Source organism: Schistocerca americana, chromosome 5 (assembly GCF_021461395.2).
Source record: "Schistocerca americana isolate TAMUIC-IGC-003095 chromosome 5, iqSchAmer2.1, whole genome shotgun sequence".
Taxonomy (NCBI): Eukaryota; Metazoa; Arthropoda; class Insecta; order Orthoptera; family Acrididae; genus Schistocerca; species Schistocerca americana.
In genome coordinates, this window is record NC_060123.1 from 159714289 (window position 1) to 159726471 (window position 12183).

At 44.6% G+C, this 12183-nt stretch overlaps 1 protein-coding gene across 2 annotated transcripts in view; it reads left to right on the top strand.

The window, feature by feature from the left end:
* Nucleotides 1–12183, top strand: part of LOC124615544 (probable cytochrome P450 6a14) — a 104035-nt gene that overhangs the window by 58832 nt on the left and 33020 nt on the right. Inside the window, exons 2-3 of one of the 2 annotated variants that reach the window (XM_047143516.1) lie at nt 6526–6988; nt 9975–10229. In XM_047143516.1, the coding sequence (XP_046999472.1) occupies nt 6542–6988; nt 9975–10229 (702 nt within the window). In that variant the 5' untranslated portion in view covers nt 6526–6541. Of the gene's footprint in view, nt 1–6506; nt 6989–9974; nt 10230–12183 lie in introns of both variants that reach the window. The other variant, XM_047143517.1, reaches the window with a different exon arrangement.

Here is a 12183-nt window from a genome sequence, read left to right on the forward strand (position 1 = left end):
GGTGTTCATTGAATTTGCTTGCCCTGCTGACTTCATCCTCTTTGGGAGGGTGAGAAGCGAGGAAAGAAAACATGATCATCTTAATGTAGATAGGTGTTGTGTGTTATTGTTGAGTAGTTACTATGACTCTGATCCTTTTCTCTCATTCCAGAGAGGGAAGTCATGGTTCCAGAGGAGGAGATACTGTCAACTTTGTCTGTGTGTTACTCTGTTTTATATAAATATCAATATAAAATGCACTTCATATTGATTTCTTTGTCGACTTATTGCATTGTATTGTGTTACTACAAAGAATTAATTCATTTTTCTTTATTTAACTTCCATAAAATTATGGAAATGAATGTCATTTATGAAAAAGGATGAATAAAATTCTGTAAGTAGCTCACTGAAGGAATAAATTCATAGGATCTTAAACTGTTTATCACAGAGGCCTATCCATCTGTCACCGAATCTTATTTAGAAGCCGACGGACATTAACACTAAAATGAGGAGGTGCTCCGTCGTGCTCGAAGTACATGTTTTGTCGCACAGCTAAGGGCACGTCAGCTAACGGATCAGGTAAGACATTCTATACGCAATCATGATAATTTTGTCCGTTGAGCAGGGTTGAAGAAAGTGAGGGCCTACAGAACTGTCACCGACAATGCCGGTCACCGACAATGCCGTCCCAAATATTGACAGAAAATCTTTGTTGTTGAATTGTTTCAACAGTTACGTGAGGATTGACACCTGCCCATACATGGCGATGCACTGAAATTAGGGTTGATACTTGGTTGAATAAACCATTCGCAGAAGAGTACCCGTGCAGGAAAACCAGCTGCTGATAGAGCGGTCGTCGTCAATTGCATGAAAAACTGCAGCCTGACGTTGCTGCGTCCTCGTCCTTCCAGGCCTACCCTGGTGGCGATTATCAGGCTTAAAAGCCTCATGTTCCCTAAGACGACTATCAATGGCTTCAAACATTTTCCTGCTGGGGCAGGTTCGTCCTGGAAATCTCTCCGGGTACAAACGTTGAGCGTGAACACCATTGCCGCCAGCTAATCCATACATCAAATGAGCATCTACCATCTCTGCATTTCTATACACTGACTTTGCACGTGCGAAGTCTGCGGTTGACTCTACATAGTAGACTGTGCGCTTGCAACGGTCGTACTGATCACTGGAACAGTAGATGTTACCTCTAAACAAACAATGGCATACGTCGCATGGCAACAGGGACATGTAAAACAAAATACTAGCGGTGCACCACGTAACCAGACTTCACCAAGAGCGCATGTTCCCCATGATTCTAACGTTCTGTTCTTGTGTGTTTTCCGTGATTAATGAGTTAGAGAAAATGAGTTGTAAATGGAAACAAAGGTTTTGCAGACCCATGTTAATGTAATATAATTTCTTCGTCTATATGTGAGTAGTTCGTCCTGCAATTTGTGCCGTACATTTTTGTTGCACCCTGTATAAACGTTGACAACGCTAGAATAGTTAGTTCAACGTGGGATATTTACTTTCTGCACATCTACGAACATTTTGATAGTAAGGGATATGTAACATTCTTAGATGTAACAGAAGAAGGCAGCCTACCGGTACAACTGTCATGTATTGTTTATTACTTACAAAAAAACGGCTCTGAGCACTATGGGACTTAACATCTGAGGTCATCAGTCGCCTAGAACTTAGAACTAATTAAACCTAACTAACCTAAGGACATCACACACATCCACGCCCGAGGCAGGATTCGAACCTGCGACCGTAGCGGTCGCTCGGGTCCAGGACTGTAGCGCCCAGAACCGCACGGCCACTTCGGCCGGCTTATTACTTACAATTATTCAGTCTTGTTGGCCACGGGTAGTGCCCACCAATACTGCGTCAGGCTCCAGGGACGTCTCCTACAAGCGAGACTCAAGCAGATCTGGCCGTGGCTCCTGCCGTTGTCCAAGCAAAGGCGACTGAATGAGAGTGACTAAAAGGTGAACCAGTACCCCGAACTATGTACCGGAAGACGGACTGCTATGGCTAGCTGTGCAGGTCTCAGTGGCGCAAGGCTGCGGAGACGTTAGTTGAAGCCGCGAAACATGGGAAGGTAGCTGGATCCTGGCGAGTACTGTAGACCTGCGGTGCCGGCAGAGCACAGGGCTGCCAAGAGCCTCGGTGGTGAGGCAGCAGTCGAGGGCTCGAGTCCTTGTGACGGTGTTGGCAGTTGCATCATAGCTGCATTGTCGTCTTTACGGCAGCCTCCGACACAGGGTGGGGATTACAACGTAGGGTCAAATCCTGCAAGGCGCCGCATGCGGTGTATACTGCACACCCCTCGTAATTTTGACAAATTCCGACAGAGTGTCCGCGTATCGGCACTGCAGTTGCTCAGCGGACACCAGGCCATAATGAAGTGTTTTACATTTCTATCGAGGAAGTCTTACATAAGCTCTTTGGAAATAACTGAGATAAGTCTAGAAATATCACTTCAAAACCTTTTTCAGCGTCACGATTAGTTGTTAGTGTATGGTCAACAGTAAAATATTTCCAAATGTTTGAGCAGCTGTATTAACAGTAAGTTCTATTGAGTGCTTTTGATTCTCGTGCGGTCATCTTGGCTATCAAGGTCATGAGCTTATAAGGAGCAGCGTCTATCCCTTACAGATTGTGTGGCACATGCTGCAGTAAAATCCGGAAGATGCGCCGCGCATTTTTTCGCTAGGAATACTTGCTGCGCAAACAAGTAACAGTTTTAAACACGAGAAAACATTTATGTTTCGTTCAGACGACTTAGCATGGACGTTTCAAGTCCAGACGACTCGGATGACGCCATAAGAGAATAGAAAAAGTATCTCTAGATATGTATAAGGAGAGCGGAGAATTATACTCCTAAAAATTGAAAAAAAGCAAAAATTACACAGCTGTCGATTTTTTTAGTCGGTCCTGTCGAGAAAATAGATGGAAAACCAGATCAATTAAGTTTGTAATTCTTACTTTTTTTGATTCAGTATTTCACTAGCAATTATTGACTGTGTTAACTAAAGATAAATGTATCATATGTCTTAGTTTTAATATTTCCAACTGTCAGTAAGTAAACTAGTTATCTAAACCAGCAAACTACTTTGATGTACAAATTAGATAACATTAATTAAAAAAAACTATTGTTAACATTTCATCCTCTTTTCTTCACCGCACTACATATTTATTACCAGATATATATAGGTTTTGACTTAAAAAAGGGTAGTTTTGCGGGTTTTAGCATGTGGCATATCACATACAGCATAAGGGATAGATGCCGCAATGTCAAGACATTTTCATAGTCAAATATCGTGTTTAAATGTTACATAGAAAAAAATCAGAAAAACTGTATGTCACAGACAACTGGAGTGTTTAGTTTGTACAAAAGAAAATTTTTACTAAAAGTTCACAATTGGACTTGACATACGCGATTTTGAGATGTGCGCCATTTCCCCCACATTTACCCTACCCCAGCTGTCTGACGATGACTGGCTGGCTCCTAGTCGGTATAAATATTACTGTAAGGTCACCAATTATGCGGAAGAGGTAGCACTGGCACATTATTTGATCACAGAGAAGCTCCAGAGGGGTGATATGTGTTCGAGGACTCGGTCATTACCTCTCCAGAGAAGGTAAGAGCGCGGAAGCGGTTTGCTGGTGAGGGTGCTGCATTGACACGGGTCGTTGACTGCGGCAGTCAGTTCCCAGAACACAGGGCTGCAGGTACAGAGACCGTCTGATTCGTTACAGTACCATCTAACATTCATATTAAATTTAAATGACAGGTCTAAATGTTGGCAACAGCCAGGAGTGGTGTGTGCTGACCCCAATCCCTTCCGTATGGCATCCGATGATGAATAGCTGAAGATGACACAGTGGTTGATCAACTATGGCGTGGTCTTCAGGTCCTGATCGCTGTTCTTTTTTTTTGTTGCTCTTATTATCAGCTTTAGCTCTTATTCTTTAGTGAATTTCATTTGAATAAATGTGACAAATAGAACAAAAATGCCATTTGGACAAAAACTGACATGTTGAGACTGTGACTGTGTGGAAATACAGTTTAACTCTTACAATAAAGTACAAACAGCAATTAGCCACTGTTGTTAATGCTATTAATTAATCCCTAATAAATGGAATTCTCAACAGCGGCTTGTCTTTGTTTTTCCTTTAGTGTAAGAATTAACTTGTATAGAACAAAAATCTACATTCTTCATGCAACTCGCAAATTGTAGAATATGATACTAGTTACTTATACTGAGGTGACAAAAGTGATGAGATACCTCCTAATTTCGTGTCTGACTTCTTTATGCCTGGCGTAGTGCAAAAGTCATTGGAAGTCCCCTGCAGAAATACTGAGCCATGCTGCGTCTGTATACCCCATAAATGTTCGATGGAATTCTTGTCAGGCGATTTGGATGTCTAAATCATTCGCTCTGTCTAGAACGTTCATCAAAACAGTCACGAACAATTGTGGCCCAGTGACATGGTGCATTGTCATCCATAAAAATTCCGTTGTTGATTTGGAACGCCGGCCGATGTGGCCGAGCGGTTCTAGGCGCTTCAGTCTGGAACCGCGCGACCGCTACGGTCGCAGGTTCGAATCCTGCCTTGGGCTTGGATGTGTGTGTTGTCCTTAGGTTAGTTAGGTTTAAGTAGTTCTAAGTTCTAGGGGACTGATGACCTCAGATGTTAAGTCCCACAGTGCTCAGAGCCATTTGAACCATTTTTTGGTTGGGAACATCAAGCCTATGAATGGCAGAGAATGGTTTCCAAGTAGCCGAACATAAGATTTAAAGTGAATGATCGGTTCAGTTGGGCCATAGTACCCAGCCCACGCCATGAAAACATAACACACACCTTTTGGAACCACCAGCAGCTTGCACAGTGCCTCATTGACAACTTCGGTCCATGGTTTCGTGGAGTCTGCGCCAAACTCGAACCCTCCCATCAGCCCTTTCCAACTAGAATCGGGACTCATATGATCAGGCCATGGTGTTCCAATCGTCTAGGGTCAACCGACATGATGACGAGTGCAGGAGAGGCGCTGCAGGCGATGTCCTGTTACCAAAGGCACTCGCTTCGGTCGTCTGCTGCCACATTTCGCCGCAGTCTCCTAACGGATACGTTGATCGTACGTCCCAATCCGAAAACAAAGGAAGTAGGTTACAGTACACTTGTTCGCCCACTGCTTGAATAATGCTCACCAGTGTGGGATCCGTACCAGATAGGGTTGATAGAAGAGATAGAGAAGATCCAACGGAGAGCAGCGCGCTTCATTACAGGATCATTTAGTAATCGCGAAAGCGTTACGGAGATGATAGATAAACTCCAGTGGAAGACTCTGCAAGAGAGACGGTCAGTATCTCGGTACAGGCTTCGAGGAGTCAAGCAGTATATCGCTTCCTCCTACGTATATCTCGCGAAGAGACCATGAGGATAAAATCAGAGAGATTAGAGCCCACACAGAGGCATATCGACAATATTTCTTTCCACGGACAATACGAGACTGGAATAGAAGGGAGAACCGATAGAGGTACTCAAGGTACCCTCCTCCTCACACCGTCAGGTGGCTTGCGGAGTATAGATGTAGATGTAGATGTAGATGTAGACGTAGATTTCTGTGTTATTTCACGTAGTGTTGTTTGTCTGTTAGCACTGACAACTCTACCCAAACGCCACTGCTCTCCGTCGTTAGGTAAAGGCCGTCGGCCACTGCCTTGTCCATGGTGAGGGGTAATGCCTGAAATTTGGTGTTCTCCACACACTCTTGGGACTGTGGATCTCGGAATATAGAATTCCCTAACGATTTCCAAAATGGAATGTCCCATGCATCTAGCTCCAACTACCATTCTGCGTTCAAAGTCTGGTAATTCCCGTCGTGCCGCGATAAACCTTTTCACATGAGCCACCTGAGTACAAATGACAGCTCCGCCAATTTGCCACACTGTTATACCTCGTGTACGAGATACTACCGCCATCTGTATATGTGATACCGCTACCCCATGACTTTCCTCACCTCAGTGCGGTTACTCTTTACGTAGCAGTGTACATTATTTTTGTAAATTTAAGTATTTTCTGCATTGGAGACTTCAATCATTTAATGATTTTAGTTTCCCTCCCCATCCATTCCATTTTCCCTTAAAAAGGCACCATTGTCCCAGGGAAACCTGGCCAATTTGCCACACTGTTATACCTCGTGTACGAGATACTACCGCCATCTGTATATGTGATACTGCTACCCCATGACTTTCCTCACCTCAGTGCGGTTACTCTTTACGTAGCAGTGTACATTATTTTTGTAAATTTAAGTATTTTCTGCATTGGAGACTTCAATCATTTAATGATTTTAGTTTCCCTCCCCATCCATTCCATTTTCCCTTAAAAAGGCACCATTGTCCCAGGGAAACCTGCTAGACGTCGATATGGCAGTCAGCAGTTGTGTACAGGACTCAAGCAAGCGCATAGTGGTTTGTGTTCACAACAGCCGCTGTTTAACGCTGGTTCGGTGTGCCTGATAGGCGGCCGGTGTGGTTGCAGGAGGGACAGATCCAGCATGCTGCAGCTGGTGGTCGCCGTGGTGGTGGCGGCGTGCGCCACGCTGGCGCTCTACGCCTACTATTCGCTCTCCTACTGGACGCGCCGGAGCATCCCTCAGATCCCTTCGGCGCGCTTCCCTCTGGGCCACATCTGGAAGACCGTGCTCCTCCGGCTCTCCTTCGGAGAAGAGTGCAGCAGCCTCTACGAGAAGGTCCCGGCGTCGACGCCGCTGGCCGGCGCTTACTTCTTCACCAACCCTGCCGTCGTGGTCAGGGATCCGGACCTCATCAAGAGGATTCTGATCAAGGACTTCCAGTACTTCCACGACCGCGGCTTCTACATCAACGAGAAAGTAGATCCGCTCTCCGGACACTTATTCCTGATGCATGGCGAGAGATGGCGCTTGCTGAGGAATAAGCTGTCTCCCACATTCACATCGGGAAAGATGAAGATGATGTTTCCGGTACGTTTCTAAGTGTGTGGTACCGATAATGCACGAATCTGGTGTATGTCAACTGTGGTGTCTGTCGTGCTTTCTGTTTGTTCACTTGAAATTACATTCAAAGTGTTTGAAGCTGCTGTGTATCGTCACTTGTTTAAGAGACTTGTAAATACATGATTCCCTGAACGGACAGTGCCGGCAGATACACTGAACAGGTTGTGAACCTCAATGATTTCACTCTGTTACACAAAAACAGATAACAGCACTTGCCCACTTAATAGAAATTCACATTTTTCACAAGAAACTATATGTTTCCAGAGACCTTTTCAAGTCTGAAACATCTACTATGTATATGTTGTTGTTTGTTGTGGTCTTCAGTCCTGAGACAGGTTTGACGCAGCTCTCCATGCTACTCTATCCTGTGCTAGCTTCCTCATCTCCCAGTACCTACTGCAACCTACATCCTTCTGAATCTGTTTAGTGTATTCGTCTCTTGGTCTCCCTCTACGATTATTACCCTCCACGCTCCCCTCCAATACGTAATTGGTGATCCCTTGATGCCTCAGAATATGCCCACCAACCGATCCCTTCTCCTAGTCAATTTGTGCCACAAATTTCTGTTCATTCCAATTCTATTCAATACCTCCTCATTAGTTATGTGATCTACCCATCTAATCTTCAGCATTCTTCTGTAGCACCACATTTCGAAAGCTTCTATTCTCTTCTTGTCTAAACTATTTATCGTCCACGTTTCACTTCCATACATGGCTACACTCCATACAAATACTTTCAGAAACGACTTCCTGACACTTAAATCTATACTCGATGTTAACAAATTTCTCTTCTTCAAAAACGCTTTCCTTGCCATTGCCAGTCTACATTTCATATCCTCTCTACTTCGACCATCATCAGTTATTTTGCTCCCCAAATAGCAAAACTCCTTTACTACTTTAAGTGTGTCATTTCCTAATCTAATTCCTGCAGCATCACCCGATTTAATTCGACTACATTCCTATATCCTCGTTTTGCTTCTGTTAATGTTCATCTTATATCCTCCTTTCAAGACATTCTCCATTTCGTTCAGCTGCTCTTCCAGGTCCTCTGCTGTCTCTGACTGAATTACAATGTCATTGGCGAACCTCAAAGATTTTATTTCTTCTCCATGGATTTTATTACCTGCTCCGAATTTTTCTGTAGTTTCCTTTACTGCTTGCTCAATATACAGATTGAATAACATCGGGGATAGGTTACAACCCTGTCTCACTCCCTTCCCAACCATTGCTTCCCTTTCATACTCCTCGACTCTTATAACTGCCATCTGGTCTCTGTACAAAGCTTTCTCTAAGTCTGCAAATGCTAGAAACGTAGGTTTGCCTTTCCTTAACCTACTTTCTAAGATAAGTCGTAGGGTCAGTATTGCCTCACGTGTTCCAATATTTCTACGGAATCCAAACTGATCTTCCCCGAGGTCGGCTTCTACCAGTTTTTCCATTCGTCTGTAAAGAATTCGTGTTAGTATTTTGCAACCGTGGCTTATTAAACTGATAGTTCGGTAATTTTTACATCTGTCAACACTTGCTTTCTTTGGGATTGGAATTATTATATTCTTCTTGATGTCTGAGGGTATTTCGCCTGTCTCATACACCTTGCTCACTAGATGGTAGAGTTTTGTTAGGCCTGGCTCTCCCAAGGCTGTCAGTAGTTCTAATGGAATGTTGTCTACCCCTGGGGCCTTGTTTCGACGTAGGTCTTTCTGTGCTCTGTCAAACTGTTCACGCAGTATCATATCTCCTATTTCATCTTCATCTACATTTTCTTCCATTTCTATAACATTGTCCTCAAGAACATTGCCCTTGTGTAGACTCTCTATATACTCCTTCCACCTTTCTGCTTTCCCTCCTTGCTTAGAACTGGGTTTCCATCTGAGCTCTTAATATTCATGCAAGTTGTTCTCTTTTCTCCAAAGGTCTCTTTAATTTTCCTGTAGGCAGTATCTATCTTACCCCTAGTGAGATAAGCCTCTACATCCTTACATTTGTCCTCTGCCATCCCTGCTTAGCCATTTTGCACTTTCTGTCGTTATATTTTCTCCTTTCATCAATTAAATTCAATATCTCTTCTGTTACGTTGTATATATGCAGACTGAAACAACGAAAATTGGTACAAAGGCCAGGATTTTAACCAATGTCTCTTGCTCAGGAGGCAGATGTGCTAACCACTACGCCACACTAACACACTGGCTTTGCACAACTGCGAGTACTACCCTAGTTTGCCTCGCTTCTCAGCCCACATTCCCATTCACGTCTCAAATCACGTGGTATTCCCCCTAAATTCAAACAGCAGTGTGGCATGCTAAGTTAGCCCACGAAGTAGTACAAACCCAGTGTGCTAGCGTGGTGTAGTTGTTAGCGCTTCTGCCTAATGATCAGCAGTGATCTGTCCTTGGTACAGATTTTCATTCGTCGCTTCAGTCTGCATATATACAGCTCCACATTTTTGTATGCCGCGTTGTGTTTCTTAACCAAACGATGTTGCTGTCGTGGTGGTGGTGGCCTCTACTCCGAAGATTGGTTTGTTGCAGCTCTCCAAGCTAGTCTGTCCTGTGAAACCTTTTTCATCTCTGCATAGTTACTGCGAGCTACACCCATTTCAATATATCACATCCAAGTGCCTACATGGTTCCTTTTAAAGGGCACTGAAGATGATATTCCTCAGTCCCATCTTGTGCCCTGTCTCTAACGACCTCGTTGTCGACGTGACCTTAAATTCTGTATTCTGTAATTTTTACAGCAGAAAACCACTACCAAAACCTTGCCCAGTATTTCTGCTCTAGAGTCAATTTCTTGACTGAAGGACTGACTTCGATTATCACGTCCAGGGTTGGAACAGCGGAGGTTCGTGTCAGACCCAAGAGTCGCCATCGTTTCGAGTAATTAATGCTTCTTCTAGCGTTGGACGTGCAGAGCTTAAGCGCACTAAAGGGCAGACGCTGTGCTGTGCTGTGCAGATAATGGAGAAGTGCGCACGCGAACTGGCTGAAGTGCTGGACGGCGGCTCCGGGGAAGCCGAGTTCCGCGACCTCGCGGCGCGCTTCACCACTGACGTCATCGCCTCCTGTGCCTTCGGATTCGAAGTGCACAGCCTGCAGCACCCCGATGAAGAATTCCGCTACTGGGGCAAGAGGTTGGTTACGCCAACGACCGTCGAATCGCTCCAGGCGAACTTCTGCAATTTGTTCCCGAAACTCGCCGACATTTTTTGGGTAAGTGGTTAAGGTTACACTAATAATAAAAACACTCTTAGGTTGCACAGTCTTCTTTACTAACTCAAGAACGACACGCTTCGCCTGGGTAGGGCATTGCCGAGTTATCTCGAAATACACTGAAGAGCCAAACAAAGAGAGATACGTAAACTGGCATAATATGGCGCTGCGGTCGGCAACGCCTATACAGGGTGTTACGAAAAGGTATGGCCAAACTTTCAGGAAACATTCCTCACACACAAAGAAAGAAAATATGTTATGTGGAAATGTGTCCGGAAACGCTTACTTTCCATGTTAGAGCTCATTTTATTAGTTCTCTTCAAATCACATTAATCATGGAATGTAAACACACAGCAACAGAACGTACCAGCGTGACTTCAAACACTTTGTTACAGGAAATGTTCAAAATGTCCTCCGTTAGCGAGGATACATGCATCCACCCTCCGTCGCATGGAATGCCTGATGCGCTGATGCAGCCCTGGAGAATGGTGTATTGTATCACAGCCGTCCACAATATGAGCACGAAGAGTTTCTACATTTGGTACCGGGGTTGCGTAGACAAGAGCTTTCAAATGCCCCTATAAATGAAAGTCAAGAGGGTTGAGGTCAGGAGAGCATGGAGGCCATGGAATTGGTCCGCCTCTACCAATCCATCGGTCACAGAATCTGTTGTTGAGAAGCGTACGAACACTTCGACTGAAATGTGCAGGAGCTCCATCGTGCATGAACCATATGTTGTGTCGTACTTGTAAAGGCACATGTTCTAGCAGCACAGGTAGAGTATCCCGTATGAAATCATGATAACGTGCTCCATTGAGTGTAGGTGGAAAAACATAGGACCCAATCAAGACATCACCAACAATGCCTGCCAAACGTTCACAGAAAATCTGTGTTGATGACGTGATTGCACAATTGCGTGCTGATTCTCGTCAGCCCACACATGTTGATTGTGAAAATTTATAATTTGATCACGTTGGAATGGAGCCTCATCCGTAAAGAGAACATTTGCACTAAAATGAGGATTGACACATTGTTGGATGAACCATTCGCAGAAGTGTACCCGTGGAGGCCAATCAGCTGCTGATAGTGCCTGCACACGTTGTACATGGTACGGAAACAACTGGTTCTCCCGTAGCGCTCTCCATACAGTGACGTGGTCAATGTTACCTCGTACAGCAGCAACTTCTCTGACGCTGACATTAGGGTTATCGTCAACTGCACGAAGAATTGCCTCGTCCATTGCAGGTGTCCTCGTCGTTCTAAGTCTTCCCCAGTCGCGAGTCATAGGCTGGAATATTCCGTGCTCCCTAAGACGCCGATCAATTGCTTCGAACGTCTCCCTGTCGGGACACCTTCGTTCTGGAAATCTGTCTCGATACAAACGTACCGCGCCATGGCTATTGCCCCGCGCTAATCCATACATCAAATTGGCATCTGCCAACTCCGCATTTGTAAACATTGCACTGACTGCAAAACCACGTTCGTGATGTACACTAACCTGTTGATGCTACGTACTGATGTGCTTGATGCTAGTACTGTAGAGCAATGAGTCGCATGTCAACACAAGCACCGAAGTCAACATTAGCTTCCTTCAATTGGGCCAACTGGCGGTGAATCGAGGAAGTACAGTACATACTGACGAAACTAAAATGAGCTCTAACATGGAAATTAAGCGTTTCCGGACACATGTCCACATAACATCTTTTCTTTATTTGTGTGTGAGGAATGTTTCCTAAAAGTTTGGCCGTACCTTTTTGTAACACCCTGTATAAGACAACAATTGTCCGGCGCAGTTGTTAGATTCGTTACTGCTGCTACAATGGCAGGTAAATGTAAATGTCGTGTGACTAGGGCTTCCCGTCGGGTAGACCGTTTGCCGGGTGCATGGCAGGTTATCAAGGTTTAAGTGTGACTGAATGTGGTGTTATAGTCGGCGCACGAGCGATGGGAGACA